Source organism: Protopterus annectens, chromosome 16.part0, assembly GCF_019279795.1.
Source record: "Protopterus annectens isolate FY-2018-M chromosome 16.part0, PAN1.0, whole genome shotgun sequence".
Lineage (NCBI taxonomy): Eukaryota > Metazoa > Chordata > Ceratodontiformes > Protopteridae > Protopterus > Protopterus annectens.
The window spans coordinates 522,799,635-522,819,453 of record NC_056750.1 but is presented as its reverse complement, the minus strand read 5'-3'; the positions used below and the strand labels follow the sequence as shown (position 1 = coordinate 522,819,453).

The window sequence follows — 19,819 nt, the reverse complement described above, 5'->3', positions numbered from 1 at the left end:
TGTCCAGATGGATTTCACAATGTAGTCTTCTGGCTTATGAGACTTTGGGCCGGTCTGCACCTCAAGGTGTCCATGCCAATTCTACTCGATCAATCTCTTCTTCTGCTGCTTTTCAATCTAGGGTGCCGTTGGATGACATTTGTTCAGCAGCCACTTATGATTCACCTAATACATTCATAAACTATTACAAATTGGATATTGTCTCTAGAGGGAGAGCATCCTTTGACTCTGCAGTGCTCCGGAACATCCTTCCACGAGGACCTCCCAAGAATTAGGTAGCTGGGGACTCTGTCCCATAGGTTGATGCACAAATGAAGTTAACTACTTCAGATTAAGAAGTTATGTACTCACCATAACGTTCCATCTGAGTAGGTAAACTTAATTTGTCAGCAACTGACTCCCCCTCCTTCCCCCTGATCCATATGGATACTCAAAGCAATACTGCTTGTCTTGGCGGATTGTCTTTAGGTTGGAGTTTGGAGGTGGTTCTTTGGTTCTATATGTTTCTGCTTATGAGCAAACTCGATCTGAGGTCAGGAAGGGATAGCAGGTGGTTATGGGTAAAGGGGAGGAGCTTGGAGCTCGGATCTTAGCTGTTTGAAGCTGCCGGCTCGGATCCGATATGGATCCGATACCCATAGGTTGCTGACAAATGAAGTTTACCTACTCAGATGGAACGTTATGGTGAGTACATAACTTCTTATTCATCACAGCTTGGTTGTTCTAGAGGATACATTTTGTTTTGATCTCTAACTTTTAGATGGATTCCCCAATCACGTTAAGCACTCACATCTCTTGTGTGCCCCAATACGAAGCACATTCCTAATTCTGGGTTTAAAACTTTCATGTGTCACATAGTGTCATACTGAAGGGCTCTATCATGAATATTTGCTAAACAAATAATAATTGGGGATAACACTAGATCATAACAAAACTGCTAGTAACCAAAGATGTTGAGTGCTGGTTGAACTTGTTAATGTTCCTCATTTTATCCATTTGTTCCACAGGCAGTGTTTTCCATTTTACAGACGTTAAGCTAACAGCTATAACATTACTATATACATTTCCCCATATCCTGTAATGCATACTTGCATATACCATTAATAAATGTGCAGGCATCATTCCCAGGCATTGTCTTCAAAAAGACAGAGCTTTTTACTTTATCCTAGGCACAGCAATAAACCGCAATGTCTCTTCATTTACTTTATGGAAAGATAAACCATTTTTTTAACAGTTTTCACTGGGACTTCAGAGATAATGGCTGCACTGAGAAACTGGCATACTCCTTTCAGACCGATATTTAGATTTTTTGCTTGTTTGCTTACTAGAGTTTTAATTCAAAATTATAACTACAATAAATAAAAACAACTATGCACTTTTACCAGACATTTCTAGTTGGTAACAGGATCCTACAACAACACTCTCTCAGTGCTCCTTTAAAGGCCACAGCCTCACTTTTCTTTGCAAGTCATCCTTCCTATGGCTTTCAATGAATCATAAGCAAATCTCATCATAACGAGGAACAAATTCACTAATAATCAGGGACACTTTTAGAATATTAGTACTATTAACCCAGGACATTGCCCGTATAAGAGAAGGTCAATATACATCTTCTAAAGTAAAAGAAATTTATAAACTCTCTATTCTTGTCATTTTATTTACCATCTTTTCCTCCAAATGCCAAAGTTTTAGGAGGGGACTAAGAGGAAAAGAACTAAAAAGTATGAGTCAGAATCAAGGACATCCCCGAAATGGCTGTTTCCAGTCTTACCAGTGTACATCACCTCTTTGTTCCGTACTATAGAGGCACCCACCTAATCTAGACATCTAAAATGGTGTATGGGCACACTCTAGGTAACCTGCCATTGTGGAGAGCAAAACAAACCTCTAAAGTAACAGTTTTCTAACATTTTTTTCATAAGTACATTTGCAGCATTTACTAATTTATAGCATATGTATACTTCACTGCAATGGAATATTCACCTCTGAATATAAATCAAATGCCTAGATGTTATGTGATCCTATCTCGCCTACATTCTGTACTGATGGGCTCGGAGCCGATCCCTTGGCTCCGACTCGGCACGCTATGCTATAGAGCGAAGCCTCTTATTGGCTGAGCTATTTTCTATCCCAGGATGCACCACCACTAATCCCCTAGATCTCATTTGCCACTTACAAGCTAAGACGTGGTCTCAACTTGGCTGAGCTAAGTACTGTTTTCTTTCTAAAGTTTCCTGTCAGGAAATCTCTTATTATTACCCAAAAAGCTGTTTTAACAGCTATTTTTGTCATACGAGTGTGTTTTGGTACTTTTGTTGTGAAAATTGTGTGTTTGATTAAGGGAAAGATTTCCCGTTTAAGTTAGAGGGGCCTTCCCCTATTATTCAGCTAGTATCTTTATTTTTTCAAGAAGGTGAAGTACCCGTTTAAGTTAGAGGGTCTTGGCCCTCCTTTTCAGTATTTTGTTCTTGTCTGATATTTCATTGTATTGTGTCTTTACAAAAAAAAAAAAAAATAGTTGTTGGTTAAAATTGTTTGTATTGTGGTAAAATCTTCATATAGATAGTGCTACTTTTACTAGTTTTAGTCTTTTGATAATACATTATGTCGAAAGAACATAGACCCTCCAGGTTCAAAAAGTGCATGAGGTGCGGTTATAAAATGTCTATAACCGATGACCACTCCTCGTGCGTATATTGTTTAGGCGCCAAGCACCTACAGGAGTCCTGTAGCGTGTGTCATGCCTTTTCATTTAGACTCCTCCAGGAGAAGAAGAATAAATTAATATTGAAAGGGCTCATTAAACCCTCCTTCGAGGAGGCCTTATCTTCCTCTTCCTCTCCTACCAAAAAGAAAAAAAAAGCATCGGCTCCGACCAGCCCATCGGAACCGACTGCTAAGAAACCTAGGCAGGCTTCTCCATCGGCTCCACGGACTTCAGAGCCGAGGGCGGAACAGGATGCCTCCAGTCTCGACTCTTCTGGTTTCAGAGCCGAGGACTGGGGCGTCGAGAGGCGGGTCACCTTCATCGGCTCCACTGATTTTGGAGCCGATGAGGGTTGCCGGCTCAGACTCTTCCCCTTCGGCGCCGAAGCCCTCCTCGGCTCCGAGAGAAATTGTTTTGGGATCTCCCTCGGAACCGATATTGGTCGAGTCCATTCGGAGCCGGTCCCCCAGTCCTTTGGAGCCGATGGAGAAATCGGTTCGGACCCGATCGGTCTCATCTAGATCCTCCAAGATGTCTGATTCGGACATCGACAGGGTGCTCCTAAGACTTTTCCAGTCTCCTGTGTTCCAAAAGTTAGTTTCGGCTCCGGTCCATTCGGCTTCAGAGCCGATGGTCCACCCTGTAGTTATGGTTCCTCCTCCAACAGCCTCGGCACCATTGGAGCCGGTGCTGGTGGAGCCGATGGAGGTTTTCGGGTCGGGACCGACCCTTACTCCAACTCCGGCTCTCGAGTCGGAGTTCAGTACGCGGACCTCCTCTGTCGGCCCCGGGGGGGGATGCTTCGGGACTGATGTTTTTGGTCCCAAGCCTTCCTCTCGGTGCGTCGGCTGCGGGGGTACCGTCTACTGTTGTGGCCACGGAGGTGGGACCTTCCCAGGATTCTGGTGGTCCGGCCTTCAGGGCCATGAGGAGTGCTTTAGCCAAATCCTCTTTGGCTACCTCCACAGTCTCTCCAGCACCTTCCCTGCATACGGAGACTGGGTCTTTGGCAGTCCCCCTGTCCTTAGACAGCGGAGCCCCGGGGCCTGAGGTCCCCCCCCTCCTGAAGGTCCCTCTGAAGCTTCTTCGGAGGAACCTCCAAGGAAAAGATCGTGCAAGAGGAAGCACGTTGACTCCCCCGATGAGTCTCTCACGTCAGACACTGATCTTGATGATGCAGAGGGGTCCCCTAAGTCGTCCTCAGATGATGTCTCCTTTGCAGACATCCTGGAAGCCCTCAAACAATGAGGCGGCTGGCAATCCAAACCCCCTTCTGCTGACGAGTCGGTGTTCCTTAAGGCCTTCGGGGCTCAGCCCTCCGCCTCCTGGGTGTCTCAGCCCTTCGACGAGCTCCTAGATTTGATCTGTCGAAGGGCGTGGGAACACCCAGACTCTGTGGAACCGGTGCCTGCTCACCCAAACAAATTCCTGTCAGCACCCCCAGAAAAGGAGTTTTTGACGAAAGGTGTGGCTGTAGATGCCTTGGTGGTGGCATCTGCTACCCAGCAAGATGTAGCAGAGGCTTCGACGTCCGTCCATCCTCCTAATATGGAGTCTAGGAGCATGGATCGGTACGGTAAGCGCACCCTAAGTTCAGTGGCCTTTACTTTAAGGTCCCTGAACTATCTAACGCACTTCACCAGGTTTCAGAGGGATCTGATCAAGGAGCTTTCAGATACCCTCTTGGGTAACCTACCTGAGCAGCTGGCCCAGACGGTTGGCTCTCAGTTGGCTATGCTGTCATCCATATCAAACTCGTCCATGAGGCTCATTTCTTATGCGGCCGAAGGGGCGAGTAGAGCGGCGGGTACAGGTATTGCTCCACGGAGGCAAGCCTGGCTCCGCCTGTGTCATTTTGCGGAAGCCTTCAAGTCTTCCTTTGCCGACGCCCCCTTTGATGGGTCCTCTTTGTTTGGACCCAAGGTAAAGGACACATTGACCCGCTGCGAGCAAGAAGGTAAGACTTTGACTGCCGTAGGGGCATGATTTTCCACTCCCTTTTGGCCTTACCCCAAGGCTAAAAGAGGAGGGAAAATGTGGTTCCGTAGATCTCAGAAGTCTTATCCCTCACAGCAGGACGATCCCCCTTCTAGAGGCAGAGGAGGGGGAAATTCTTCTGGAAGACACCGTCCCACAGGCGGCAGAGGCCCCCGCAACACTGGAGACCGTGAATCCTTTCGTGGCTCTTCAGCTTTTCACAGTCCCTGAGGGATTGCCCGACTGTGCAGCTCTGGAGCCAGTCGGGGGTCGTTTCTCGAGGCACCTAAAAGCCTGGGAAGGTATCACTCAGGACCGATGGGTGCTTCGAATTATCGCCGGAGGTTACGCCATCCCCTTTTCTCACTCCCCACCTCAGTCCAAAAAAATCCCTGACCCGCCACCCAGTCAACGGGAAATTGCAGCCCTAGAAGTTTCAAAGCTGCTTCAAAAAGGAGTCATCCAACTGGTCCCCGTAGACCAGATCGGATTAGGGACTTACTCAAGATTCTTTTTGGTGCCAAAAAAGACCGGGGACTTGAGGCCCATTTTGGATCTCAGCATTCTAAATCGTTCAGTCAAAAAGTCCAAGTTCCGAATGGTCACCCTACAATCCATTCTCCCACTGCTGGAGAAAGGTGTTTGGATGTGCTCCATAGATCTCAAGGACGCTTATTACCATATCATGGTACATCAAGCGTCCAGGAGACATCTGCGCTTCTGCCTAGGAGACAGTCATTTTCAGTTCCAGGCTGCCCTTTGGTCTCACCACAGCCCCCAGGGTGTTCACCAAATGTTTGGTGGTCGTGACTGCTCACCTGAGAAGTCTAGGATTCCAGGTGTTTCCGTATCTAGACGACTGGCTCCTAACTGCCACCTCAAGCATCTACTATTGCGGAGCCTACAAGTCACAATATCACTGGGCACTTAACTAGGAATCACCTTCAATTGGCCAAAGTCTGTGTTGCTGCCATCTCAACGCATAAGATTCATCGGAGTAGAGATAGACTCAAACCGAATGCGGGTCTATCTACCTACAGAAAGGATACAAACCATACAGGCTCAAGTTCAAGCCTTACTTCCCAGATCCAAAGCCCCAGCCAGAATGGTCCTGCAGCTATTGGGATCTATGTCCGCCACGGTTCTTCTAGTTCCCCTAGCAAGGTTGCACATGAGAATTCTCCAGTGGCTTCTTTCAACACAGTGGTCCTTTCAGGATCTCCCTCTCAGTCACCTCATATGGATCACGGAAACCTGCAAACGGGACCTTCGCTGGTGGCTGGTGCCCTCCAACCTGGATCAGGGACGACCCTTTGTTCCACCTCCTCCTGTGGCCACTTTGACTACGGACGCCTCCCAGATGGGGTGGGGGGGCATTCCCTGGGCAGGTCAGTCCAAGGCAAATGGCATTCGGAAGAGTCCCTACTTCATATCAACATCTTAGAAATGAGGGCGGTGTTTCTGTCCCTACAAGCCCTTCACGATTACCTCCCTCAGGGCGTAATTGCCGTTCACTCCGACAACATGTCAGTAGTCTGGTACTTGAACAAGCAGGGAGGGACCAGATCCTACCCCCTTTGCAGAGAGGCCATGAGAGTTTGGGAATGGGCAGTGTCGACCAAACGATTTCTAGTGGCGACTCATATCCCTGGCAAGGCCAATGTGATAGCCGACAGACTGAGCAGGACTATCCTCTCTTCACACGAGTGGTCTCTGAACATTACGGTTGCAAATCAGCTTTTCAGCAAATGGGGAATTCCTTGTTGCGACCTCTTCGCAACCCCACTGAATGCGAAGTGCAAAAAGTTCTTCTCCCTCACTCCGGCTCCGGGGGAGAGCCCTATGGATGCACTAGCCCATCCGTGGCCCACCGGCTTGCTATATGCTTTTCCCCCAGTTCCCCTCCTTCCCAGAGTGATCCAAAAGGCGTCTCACTTGGGGAGCAAAATGATCTTAGTTACTCCTTACTGGCCTCGTCAGGTATGGTTCCCCTATCTTCAGAAATATGCACTTGGACGGTCCATGGTTCCTGGATCAGATCCCAGACCTATTAGTTCATCAGTCGGGACTACTCCACCAGTCCCTCCACACCTTGAAATTAACAGCTTGGCTCCTCCTCTTCCGACTATAGTCAGGAATCATACCTTAGACCCGGAAGTTGTACATATCTTATCTTCGGCCCACAAGTCTGCCACTAAGAAATTGCATTCTAGCAAATGGAAGAGATTTGCTATTTGGGCTCAACTCCGGGGCCTGGATCCCATCACTATTCCCGTATCAGAAGTCCTGAAATTTCTAACTTCCCTATTCAATCAAGGTTATTCAGTCTCTACCATCAAGGTTCAATTGGCAGCTATTTCCAATTTTCACAAGTCTATAAACCCACCTTTAATGAGCAACAGATTGTGTAAGACCTTCATGAAAGGTGCTGCGCTTTTACGACCTCCGATTTCTCATCCTGCTCCTCCATGGGATCTCGATGTGGTGTTACGTGCCTTAACTTCCTCCCCCTTCGAACCGGCAGCAACATGCGATTTGAAATTTCTATCATGGAAAACTGCCTTTCTGGTTGCGATTACTTCTGCCAGAAGGGTTTCAGAGCTTCAAGCTTTGTCTGTAAAACCTCCGTACCTGGTTTTTCACAAAGATAGAGTATCTCTCAGGCCAAATCCATCCTTTGTCCCTAAGGTTTGTTCCAGTTTTTGCCTACAACAGTCATTAGAACTTCCAGTTTTCTTTCCAAAGTACTCAAACAAAGCGGAATACATATTCTACACATTAGATGTCCACAGGCAATTGCGTTTTTATTTAGATAGGACCAAACAAACAAGGAAAACAGATCAATTGTTTGTATCCTTTTTGGATAATAAATTGGGCAAAGCCGTCACAAAGGTCACTATTGCCAAATGGATCAGGGACTGTATTACTCAAGCTTATTCCTCTTCTAATAAAGAGCTTACGACCTCTGTCAAAGCTCATTCTACAAGAGCTATGGCTACTTCAATAGCATTCCATTCTAAGCTTGCCATTAGTGACATTTGTGCTGCGGCTACGTGGTCTTCCCCGCACACTTTCATTTCTCACTACAAATTGGATGTGGCATCTCGGAGGCGAGCTTCATTTGGTTCCACAGTGCTCAGGAGTGTTTTCCAGTAAGCCACCCAGGATTTAGGTGCTAGGGACGCTGTCCCATCAGTACAGAATGTAGGCGAGATAGAATCACATAACATCTTTTAGTTATGTACTTACCATAACTTTAGATGTTTGGGATCCATCTCGCCTACATTCCCAATAACCCACCCTCCTTCCCCCTTCCTTGGAGATCAGAAGAGATCAGAAGGTCCGAATCCTGTTGTTTCATCTTGAAACATCTGGCAATGTTATATAAACAAGTTATGTATGTGTGCATGAATGCGGACAAACAAGATCTGGGGGATTAGTGGTGGTGCATCCTGGGATAGAAAATAGCTCAGCCAATAAGAGGCTTCGCTCTATAGCATAGCGTGCCGAGTCGGAGCCGAGGGATCGGCTCCGAGCCCATCAGTACAGAATGTAGGCGAGATGGATCCTAAACATCTAAAGTTATGGTAAGTACATAACTAAAAGTTCTGGCAGTCCTGCATGAAGGATATAATTCTGCATACATCATTTTCTGGAAAGGCTCACCCAGTCTCTGCTACAGTTTGCTGTGAGGGAAAGCTTAGTTTGCTTTTTATTTGTTGTATTTTGTATTACTTATTGCCTTTTTCTAATTTGTATACTGTGATTTGTTTTCTTTACACTGTGTTTTATTGTATTCTGCTTTTAGCTGCATATTAAAACTTGAAAAGAGACCACAGCTCTGTCCTTGTGAGTCAGGCAGAAATTCCTCCCCCCCAGCACCTGGTTACTGTTGTGTTCTTAAACACCACTGTCTTTGTAGTTGTGCGCCCCTTATGTTAATTTGACCATATATCTCATTTCCTATCTGCTTTTACTGGCTGGTGTCAGTAAGCACAGAATTAACATTTTGTGAAATCACTCCCCTTCAGCTATTTAAATTTATTGGCCATCCTACTGTATTCCATAGTACCAGAATAGAAAAGTGACCACTCCCTTTCAGTCCATCTTGCTTTTTTAAAATAGTGACTCTCCACTAAAACTTAACTTTTTAGACAGGTAAAACTTAAGTTACCAACAAAAAAAACAAGTAATCTCCGTGGTATCCACAAAGTCTCAAACAGCCCACTAAACAAATAAAGGATTTTCGACTGGAAACAGACTGCCTGCCTTGCTCGGATTACTTTTGAATACTTAGTAATTCAGTATAATATTTAATATGATATATATATACATATATATATATATATATATATATATATATATATATATTTTTTTTTTTTTTTTTACTTAAGACAAGTTTAGGTTTGCTACTTCTACTACTATTGTCTGATCTGATTAATATACAGTGATTAACTAGAGATATATGGACTGAAAATCTACTAAACAGAGACGTTTCTTACACTGTTTTGCAAAACATAAATTACCTACTTTCACATCTAACTCCTCTAGTGCACACAGCAGTGTTTAGGATAAACCATTTTTTTTCATCTTACCTTTAAGCATCTATTGCAAGACCACCAGTTATTGGAGAACCCACATTCTGCCTCTCAGTAGTCATTGTGGGATTAGTGCTTCTCTTTTCTCCTGGTGAGAGAAGGAGTGCATTTACATTATTTCTTGGAGAGTGTTGATCACCAGAAAGCTTAATAACTGGTTTATAGGTGACACCTTGGAATCTGTGCTTATATTCTGATCCTAGTGAGAGTAGGAGCAGAGTGCATTGATTCCTGACTCTTTCTGATTGGAGAGTGAGTGTCTGTGCTTAACGTACCTGATTGGTCTGGTTGCTATTTGAGGCATCTACCAGAAAAAGGCTACAAGCTTGCAGACCCTTGCATCGTCTAGGGCAAGACTGTGGATCACCAAACAGGCTGTGGCCTGTTTCTCTTCTTGGGATTGGTACTAACATTTTGCTTCCGGTGAGAAAAGAAGCAAAGGAGTATTGTTTCTCAACAGAGTGAGGCTGTGCTTTGACCAGCATTAGTAGTAGTCAGGCAGTAGCCTTTCATGTGACTCCCCTTTTTTCATCATTCTTGACAACCCAATTCTTTATTTTTCAGTAAGTACTGCTTGATTTCTCTCTAACTTCAGAATATTTGCCTAAATACTTCATCCTTAAATTTTCAGGGTCTATGTATTAGTTTCCCCTCAAGTGTTTGGGAGTGCTCTGTACAGACTTAGACACCCTGAGTGACATTTTTCCTGTAAAAGGAATATATAAGGAAACAGCTCCAGTACTTAGTAATAAAGACCATCCCTCCTGGCATGTCTAAAGGTCAGTTCCCTGTGCTTTCTCCTATTAACCTGGTGAATTTAGGCATTCTAAGGCAGTGTAGCAACTGCCTCATGTTGTACACAGACAACCCTCTCCTCTTACCTCCCAACACTCAGACTTGTGAGAGATGCACTTATTTATCCAAAGTGGAAGCCAGGCAGTCAGCTGTCTATCAGATTCCAGAATCCGACCCATAACACATACACTCAGGTCACTCCACAACAAGTATGACTCTGTCACTGTCCATGTGGGTGTGAATGACCTGAGACACACCTCCCTGGACTACATGAAAAGAGACATATGGAGGAGCTCTTGGATTATGTGTCCTAGGCAGGAATGACCCTAGCCCTGAACAGCATCCTATTGTCGCCTAGAATGATACCACAGTACAAGCAGAAAATGATTGACTTCAACAATTGGCTAAGTTTCTGGTGTCATTCTAAGGGGATCCAGTATCTGTCTGCTTGGGATGACATGATTGACGTACCTCGATGCTTTGCCAGAGATGGCCTGCATCTGTAACCCCTGGGTTTCCGGATACTGGCTAAGGCTCTTGCCACCCCTATAGTGCCTTTTTAGGTGACATTCCAAAGACCAAATTACCACCATAACAGCTATAAATAAATGCAATCTGAGGGTCACGCTGCTTAATGCTAGAAGTCTAAATGTCGAGATGCACTTGCTCAAAGCACTCCTTAAAATGGAGAACATTGACATTTGTGCTGTAAGGGAGATCTGGTTTAAAGCCACAGAAAGCACCCCTGCGCTACCAGGCTATAACTTATTCCATACCTTTCGGCCCCAGAAATGGGCTAAAGCTCCAAAGACGATGGTGTCTTCATATTCATAAAAGATATACACACCTCCAGACTAGTAGCCCATCATAACACATCCAAGATACGTCAGGTACAACTAACATCGGGTAAGATGACGATTCAGGTCATAGCTTGCTATAGGTCCCCAACCATGTCCCAAGACTCACTCCATGTTCCTAAGCACCCTGGAAACTATTAGGGTCCAACTCAAACTCTCATACTAGGTGACTTCAACTACGTCTCCATCAACTGGGAAAACTACTCATGCACCAATACACTGGCCAAATGCTTCCTGGAATTTTTCAATTCCAATGCCCTGGACCAAGTCATTCTTACCCCCACTAGAAGAAGCAACATCCTTGACCTAGTTATTACTAACATGGGCAACCATTTCTCTACACCAATAGTCAATTTCTCCCTGGTTAGATCCAACCACAAACTAATCACCATAGAAATCCACATCTCACCCACACCCCCCACATAGGTAACCACCATGAAAAAGTTCTCCAAAGCTGACTTTGGGCTCCTAAAAATAGAGGTGGCTAACTTCACGGCACCCCTGTCAATGGAAAATAAATGCATGACTGTTGAATCATACAGCAGTGCACTGTACGAACACGTACATAAATGCATGGAACTAGCCATACCCAACAGAACCAAGATGCCCTCCTCAAAAAAAAAAAAAAGGAAGCCAATCTGGTGGTCCCCTGCCATTAATAAACTCTACAGCAGAAGGAAGAAACTGTTGCAGAAAAAGGTGAAGTCCCAAGACTGGAAAAACACCCTTATTCGCCTCAACAAAACGTTGAGATCCCTCATCAAAACCTCTAAAGTCAGCTATGAAGACAGAATTGCAGCAGACACTAAAAACAGCCACAAAGCCTTCTATAGTTATATCAAGAATCTCCATGGCAATACCCAGGTTTGCTCTAAGTTACTGCACAATGGTAACTCCTATACTGAGCCAACAGATATTGCCAACATACTAGACAACAGATTCACTGCCAACTTTACTCCTCTCTCCCCTCCTTAAAGGACCAATCACAATACCAGAGGAATGCCAGGCACCCAGTGTTACTGCAGCACAGGTTAAAGCTGCATTGTCCAAGGCCAAAAATACAGCTTCCATGGGACCCAACAATATCTCTGGATGTGTTCTACATGAACTACAAAGTGAACTGGCACCACATCTGTGTGCCCTGTTCAATCACAGCCTCACCTCAGGCTTTGTCCCTACTGAATGGTGCACTGCTACAGTCCTCCCTTTCCATAAAAGGGGGAGTGACTGCAGACCCTGGGAATTATTGCCCCATTAGCCTGACGAGTCTGATATGTAACGCTATGGAGTGCATCATCATGGACCTAATTAATAAGGATATAGGGAATCTCCAAACTCTAGATTCCACACAATTTGGTTTTGTGAAAGGTAGATCATGCCTGCTCAACCTGGTTGACTTCTTTGAGTCAGTTACCAGAGCTGTGGGTGAGCACAAGGCAGTTCATACAGCCTACCTCGATCTGACCAAGGCCTTTGATACCATTGCCCACTCAGGAATTATTGATAGTCACCAAACTAGGCATCACCCCCTATATCACTAGGTGGGTTGCAAATTGGCTCACAGATAGAACCCACAGTGTGAAAATAGTGGACTCCAAGTCAGACTGCGTACCAGTCATGAGTGGAGTCCCACAGGGATTGGTCCTGGGTCCTCTCCTGTTTGGCATCTACTTCTCAGAAGTCCAGGCCAACACGGCAGGACTCTGGCTGACCATGTTCGCAGACGACTGCAAACTGGGAGCCATTATTAACTCCCCAAGTGATGTAGACATCCAACCGAAAGGCCTCACTGAGACCAATGACTGGTGTCGAAACCATTGCCTTAAGCTTAATGCCAAAAAATGCATTGTCATTCCCTTTGGGAAAAACTCAGTTCCCAATAATTACCGCTTCGATGGGAGCCCACTGAACACTGAAGGTGTTATAAGTGATCTGGGGACACAGGTTGACAGGAACCTCTCCTTCGACCACCACATTTCCACTGTGGTCAGAAAGTCCTATGTGGCACATCTTATTACCAAGGGTTTTGCATCAAGGAAGAAAGAGATCATGATCTCTCTACTCTTCCCTCATTTGGCCAATCATCGAGTATAATGCCCCATTTGGCATGTACCTCACTAGACACATGCAACAGCTGAAAGGCCACAAAAGTACATCATGAAGAGATCCTAGGCCTTAAACACATGTCCTACATGGACAGACTCAAAAAAAGCCAGCTATTCTCTGTCTCATATCGTCTACTAAGAGGCAATCTCTGCTTGACTTACAAAGCCATGTCTGACCCAGCTCTGTTAGAAATGCTACATCTAAATAAATCCTAATCCCTTCACACCACACACTCCAGAGACCTCAACCTCATTACCACAATCAACAGAACATGCTGGAGGGGCAGGTTCATAACCCAGAGACTGCCCATGGTCTGGAATAGACTTCCCATACATGTCAAGCAGAGCACCTCACTGGCCCTCTTCAAGAGAAATCTTGATGAGTGGATGGGAAATAGAAAGTTCACCCTGGGGATCACTCCAGTGGCTCTACTTGATAGAGGCACTGGGAACTAAAGTTGGCACAATGCCAGGGCACTACTATGGGCTAGGCTTGTAGAGGCTTCAGGGCCATTAGCCTGGTAGACAGACTACAGTGGTGGTGCTGCGGTAGCGTTGTCGCCTCACAGTAAGACGTTGTCCTGTTCGATTCTCAGCTAGAGTGTCTTCTGTGTGGAGACATGCGTGAATGGACGTACCTTCGTTGAAGGTTGTGCGTCAGGGCTGGCAACTCAGCACGTAAACATCTATTGCCAATCATTAGCGGACTGGAGTTCCGCTGTGGCGACCCGTAACCGGGAAAAGCCGAAAGACACAACAACAACACCTATGAACCTACGTTCCACTTAATATACTTTGTAGTTTTGACTTTGCATTTATTTTAAATATTTAGGTTCTAGTATATGCCAAAAGTTGAAAAAAATGATCACTTACCCATACTGTAAGGTCGGGAGCCTTTGGATGCATGGCTTTCATTTTATTCTGCTACTTGGAAATCCTGAAAAGAGTTAGATTTATTTGGCCTCAGAGAACAAACAAAATCACTAGATATCACCATTCGGGCTTCTTATTTTTACAGTCTGCATTCCAAAATGCACTGGTTTTGATTTGAGTAGGGACAGGGTTATTATAATGACTATTCAGAGTCCATGGATGTAAAAGTAGGTGGCATGTTCATTTGTCTGGTACTGTAGTAGGCAGTCAGGTGTCAGGCACAGTGTCACAATGCTGGTATCATTATGCATGCCCCTGTATGTTGATGACAGCAGCATCCTCGAAAAATTGGAAATAAAAGAAAAAAAATTGTGATTTGAAGGGGCCACTTCGGAATTCATGGCACCCCATTATTCTAGCCTCAAAACCGGGAAATTCCAAGGAATTCAGTATAGTTGAGAGGTATGCTGTTATGTATTTCTTGGCATTGAGTTTTAAGCCATGACTTTGTCACCAGTCATTTGTTTGTGTCAGACCTTCCTGTAAGATGTTAGTTTCTTGGGGGGAGGTTCTAGAATTGCTCCTAGTCATATACCCTTGACATTGGCCTTGACATTTGAAAAATGGAGTCCAAAGAGGAGCGGACCCAGCACAGAGCCCTGGAAGACTCCAGTGGTCTCTTCAGTCCTAACTTTCTGGGTCCTCTCTGTGAGCTATCTGGCTATACAGTGCATTACAGAGGGGTTTATGCCTAATTCTTTGAGTTTGTTTACAATGCCTGAGCAGGGTATTGTTTCAGATGCCTTAGCTAGGTCAAGGTATACAGTATGTACCACTGGGTCTCATCCTTTGCCTTGGTGACCTTCTCAAAGAAGTTCACCAGGTTCAGTTGGCATGACCTGTCTTTGACAAAACCAAACTGGGCTGGGGCCACTGTCTGAAGGTTTTCTGTTTCATTGTTAATCATTTCCATGATGATTCTTTCCATGGTTTTGAATATGACACTAGTTAGACTCATAAGTTTGTAGTTCCCAGGATCAGTTGTTGGTCTGCCCTTGTGCAGAGGGATGACCATTGCAGTCTTCCATTCACTTGGTATGAAGCCTCTGCAGAAGATATGATTGAATAGTGACATAAGTGGACATGATAAGTGATATTTCAGGCTATTTAGGAGGCATCCAGGGATATTACTGAGCTCCACAGAAGCTGTATTCTTGGCCTTAAAGACCGCATCTAAGTCCTACTCCCTGCTGATAGTTGGAGGGATTATGTTAGCTGGTATTTTCTGGAGGGCATCTGGGGATGTGAGGGAAACCTGTATTTGTCAGACAGAAGACTTGCTATAATGCCTGGTTTTGTGAACATGGCTCTATTTATCAGCAGTTCAGCACACTGTTGTGTGCTGGCTTTGGGGCCTTGGACATAGCTAAATAAGGTCTTTATGGTTGCTATCTTTACCTCAAAATTTGTTTTGTTGGAGTTAATTAGTCCTCTTAGCTGTCTGTTCAGTATGATGAGTTTTAATTTTTTTTTTTGGTGTTACACTTCCTAATTGTAGCTATGACTTTTTTTCTTTTGTTGTACAACTTGTTTAATTTTCAATTCCAGTAAGGCTGTTTGTTATTTTGATTTAGTTTTGGACTTACTTCTGGTAGGCACAGCAGCCTCTATGCAGTCATTCACATGGCTGTACCATGCTTCTGTGAATAATTCTGGATAGGCTTCCATGTTACTGGTTTGGAGTGGCTTGTGATTTTGACAGGTTATGACTTAATAAAATGTAGTTTGGCTTAGAGTAGTAGAGTTACACGGTTTGCTGTGGTTACAGGATTGATTCTTAAATCAAAGGACATTGCTTTGTGATCTGACTTTACCAGAGACTACATGACACTGGGTGGGAGGCGCAATATTCTTCCTTATTTGTGAATACCAGGTGCAATACATTTGTACCTCTAGGAGGCTTATGCACTAACTGTTCCAGGGCATTTGTGTTTACAAAGTCTAAGAATGTCTGCACCTGCAAATCTGGGGTTGTGTAGGATTCCCAGCTTATAGAGGGATAATTAAAGTCCACCATGAGTTTGGTATTTGGTTGAATTGTGAGTGTTTCCAGTAGGTCCAAATATGAGCTATGGGTTTCATGGGACATAGGGGGTGGCCTATAGCTTGCAAGGATATGGTATGAAACTTTGCTTTAGTAATCTGGATGTGGAGGAGCTCTGGTGTGTCATCCTGTTTAACCAACTTAGAGGTGTGCTTATTACTGCTGTAGATTGAGACATTTCTAACTTTAGTCCCTGTCTGTGCAATTGTTGGTCTAAATGTGTGGAAGGTACTGAAGCCTTGCACTGATGAAGTACTGTCTGCGTCATTAAACCATGTCTCAATAGCTGCACAGATGTCCACATTCTCCAAGGTGAGGAGAGCTTGAAGGGAGTGGAGCATCTTGTTTAGACTTCTGGCATTGAGCAATACCACCTTCAGATTTCCTTGGGTAGATTTTGCTATGTTGGAAGGTTTGTCAATTTGGCATTGCCTAAGAAAAGGCTCTATGGGGAAGACATTGTTTTAGCAAGCATTCGAAAGCCTAGAGGAGACAAGTGCACACCATCCTTGGCAAAGCAATGTGGCTTGTTAACCATGCCCTCCCACGCTGACAAATATTCTCTCTCTGTTTAATGACATCAAAACCTAAACCAATTACTAAATTCCATCAGCTTCTGTTTGTATTGTGGGATTATCCATGGTGAAGGTAGAATGCTGCTCAGTGCTAGGCACATAACAGCCATAGTCCAAGAGCTCCATAATGTCTGTCTTCATACATTCTAGATGGGTACATCTCAGGTCATTTACACCTACATGGAATATGATTCAATCGTACTTGTACCTGTGGTGTAGTGACTGGAGTGCACGCATAACTTGGTGGATCCTGGCCCCTGATAGAGAACTGACCATTAATTTCTCCGTGTTCAGCCTGGTGAGTGGGGCATCAGTATGTCATACAATCAAGTCCTGCATAACTAGAGTCCTGGATAGTGCACTGGCTTGCTTTATGGACTTTGTAGTCCAGGCTCCACTGAGTGGGGCTGTATGTGCAGTGTTAGGTGTTGCTTCTTTTGACTGCTTTATGGTTTGTTGAGGATAAGTTTTGTAGGTAGAATGTCTAGGAAATATTTGGGATTTGGTAAGATTGCACTTAAGCTTGTGTGTTGGGTGCTTATTATGTGTGGTGGGTATAGTGTGTGTTTCTCACAATCAGATTATAGTTATGAGTGTTTGTACATGACAGTTTTACCTCCAGAGATGATGTGTGTATACATCTCTCACTGTACTTGTTTCTTTGAGGATTAAATGGTTGTCAGTGAACAGTAGATAATTGTTACATTGTCTCATTATACCCATATCCACCAAAATGGCTGTGGAGTAATTGGGAATGTGCTTATCCATGATGCCAGATCCTTTATTATGTGAGCTACAAGGGTACAGTGCACGAGGGGTTTGTGATAGGCTGAATAAGGGTGCTTTTGAGGCTAGAGACTAGACTAGGCTATATAGCACTAAATTAAAGGGGCAGTACTTCCCAATGTGCAAACCAGCTGTTCTGTGCTACTGAAAGTGCAAAGTAGCTGCTCTATACTCACCGAGTTACTGGCACAGTTTCACAGATAGTTTTATTGGAAAAATTTGGTTTCTATGTGTCTCCGTTTATGCAAGGCACTACTAACCACCACTGTACAATGGGCAGTGGTGTGCAAATTCTCCAAATGTATACAGGTTCTTAGTAGGCTAACGACCACAAGGACCTTTTTAAGCTTAGCCATGCATCCCAAATCATTGACAAGTTCTGATACCCTTGATAAGTGTAAGCATGGGCCTGGGAGATGAACCATTTACAGGTTACCTGCTTACATTAGAGGCATAGGTGCCAAACCAGGCAGTGATATATATTTTCTCTCACAAGCAACTGGCTTCTAAGTCCTCTGGCCAATTAAACAATTACAATTATTGTGTGTTTTACAACTCAGATAGACAAGGCCAACACTACTGCCACTAGATAGAATATCCCAGTAGTATCCTAACAGTAGTTCTCAGTTCAGCCTAAACTGAGAATGACACTACAAGACTAAGGCTTCAGACAGGATTCAAAATACAAGCAGCTAGCTTTTACAAGTAATTCTACTTATGGAGCTATGAGTACAGTATAGTGCATAAATGATGCTAATATCTTGCATTAATTCACAATCTTCCCACAACTGGAAATGAAGCAATAAGACTAAGGTCCCAGAACAAACTAAAAAATGCAAGCAGATAACACTTTTTGGCTAAAACATGGGAAAAGCAGAAAAGTACAAAAATGTATGACCACACAAGTCACTATAAATGCATCTTAAAATATTTAAGCAGAATTGAAATAAAAGTTTTTTGTCCCTTTCCTTTTTGATGAAATACTTGTTCTTCACAGTTCAGGGCTTTCCACTTCTCTCTTTGTCTTGCATAAATTGTTCCCACAAATTCCTTTTATTTTTATATAATTTTCTCATTCCCTTTTCTAAAGATCCAAACTATATTTCTTTTATCTCTTTTACAAGTATTTAAACCATTGTGGAGTTTCACTACTGTTAATACCAGGAGAGTCACTAGTCTATTTTATGTGATATTTAATAAAACAATAAGACATGTGTATGTGTGTGTGTCTGAATGTTGGTTCTCTGCTACTGTCTCATCTATCTGTCTATCTCTGTATTTTTTTAGACACAAAGGAGTTCCTCATAACACAGACATCTGGCTTAGAAAGAGCATTGCAAACTGTGCTGGAAACATTAGAGAACATGAGAGACAGTGAAGATTGCAGCACTCAAGAGGGCAAGAAATTTTGTTTCCTAACATCTGCTGTGAGCTCATCCCTTAACAAGACTCAAACAAAGCTGCAGATTGTTCAGACCATGCTACAGAAAATGGTAAACTATAAATAGATTCAGTAAATTATAAAAACTAATGATATATATTTTCTTTTTCATCTGAACGTGATTTATACGGGTTATGTTAAGCTTGCATATGTGTGTTATATTTTAAAAGGCAACTTGGTAGAATGTGCAAGCAATTCTGAAATATACTTTTATAAACTAAATGGAAGTTCAAACATGGTTCCATATACAACATGAACAACTATTATGTAATATGTTTCTGTTTGAATGGTTAAGGATTAACCTATTATGCTTATTATGTGTGGTGAGTATAGCACAGGTCACTCCAAACTAAGTTCATCAGAAAGATTAACACAACAAGCCTGCTTACTTCCCACAGAGGCAGCAGTCCTGTTATTGAGTGTGGCAGCTCTCTCTGTACTTATACATGATAGCTGCTTGTTGTATCTTTTACAGAAGTATTCTCACACATCACATTTAAGGTTCGAATGGCTTTGCTACAGTACTAGCTGCTTCTGCTGACTGACAGTCTACTAATGTGAGGGCTTGGATTAATGTGTGTATTTTACTGATGTGGAAGCTATTCCACAGTTTTATAGTTTAGGTTATACCTGTGTTTATGTTCAATGGCCAGCATGGAACACAGACTCCATAATCTTCTTTTTCTTTTGGCTGTTCCCATTAGGGGTCGCCACAGTGGATCATCTGTTTCCATTGCTTCCTGTTCTCTGCATCTTGCTCTGTCACACCAACCACCTGGATGTCCTCTCTCACCACATCCATAAACCTTATCTTAGGCCTTCCTCTTTTCCTCTTACCTGGCAGCTTCATCCTTAGCATCCTTTTTCCAATATACTCAGCATTCCTCCTCAGCACATGTCCAAACCAATGCAATCTCGCCTCTCTGGCTTTGTCTCCAAACTGTCCAACCTGGGCTGACCCTCTAATTTGCTTATTCCTAATCCTGTCTACCCTTGTCACA

General features: G+C 43.8%; 1 protein-coding gene across 2 annotated transcripts in view; it reads left to right on the top strand.

The window, feature by feature from the left end:
• LAMC3 (laminin subunit gamma 3) overlaps positions 1 to 19,819 on the top strand; it is a 4,228,426-nt gene that overhangs the window by 3,479,717 nt on the left and 728,890 nt on the right. For both annotated transcript variants that reach the window (XM_044058389.1, XM_044058388.1), the window contains one exon: positions 18,665 to 18,870. In XM_044058389.1, the coding sequence (XP_043914324.1) occupies positions 18,665 to 18,870 (206 nt within the window). The remainder of the gene's footprint in view (positions 1 to 18,664; positions 18,871 to 19,819) is intronic.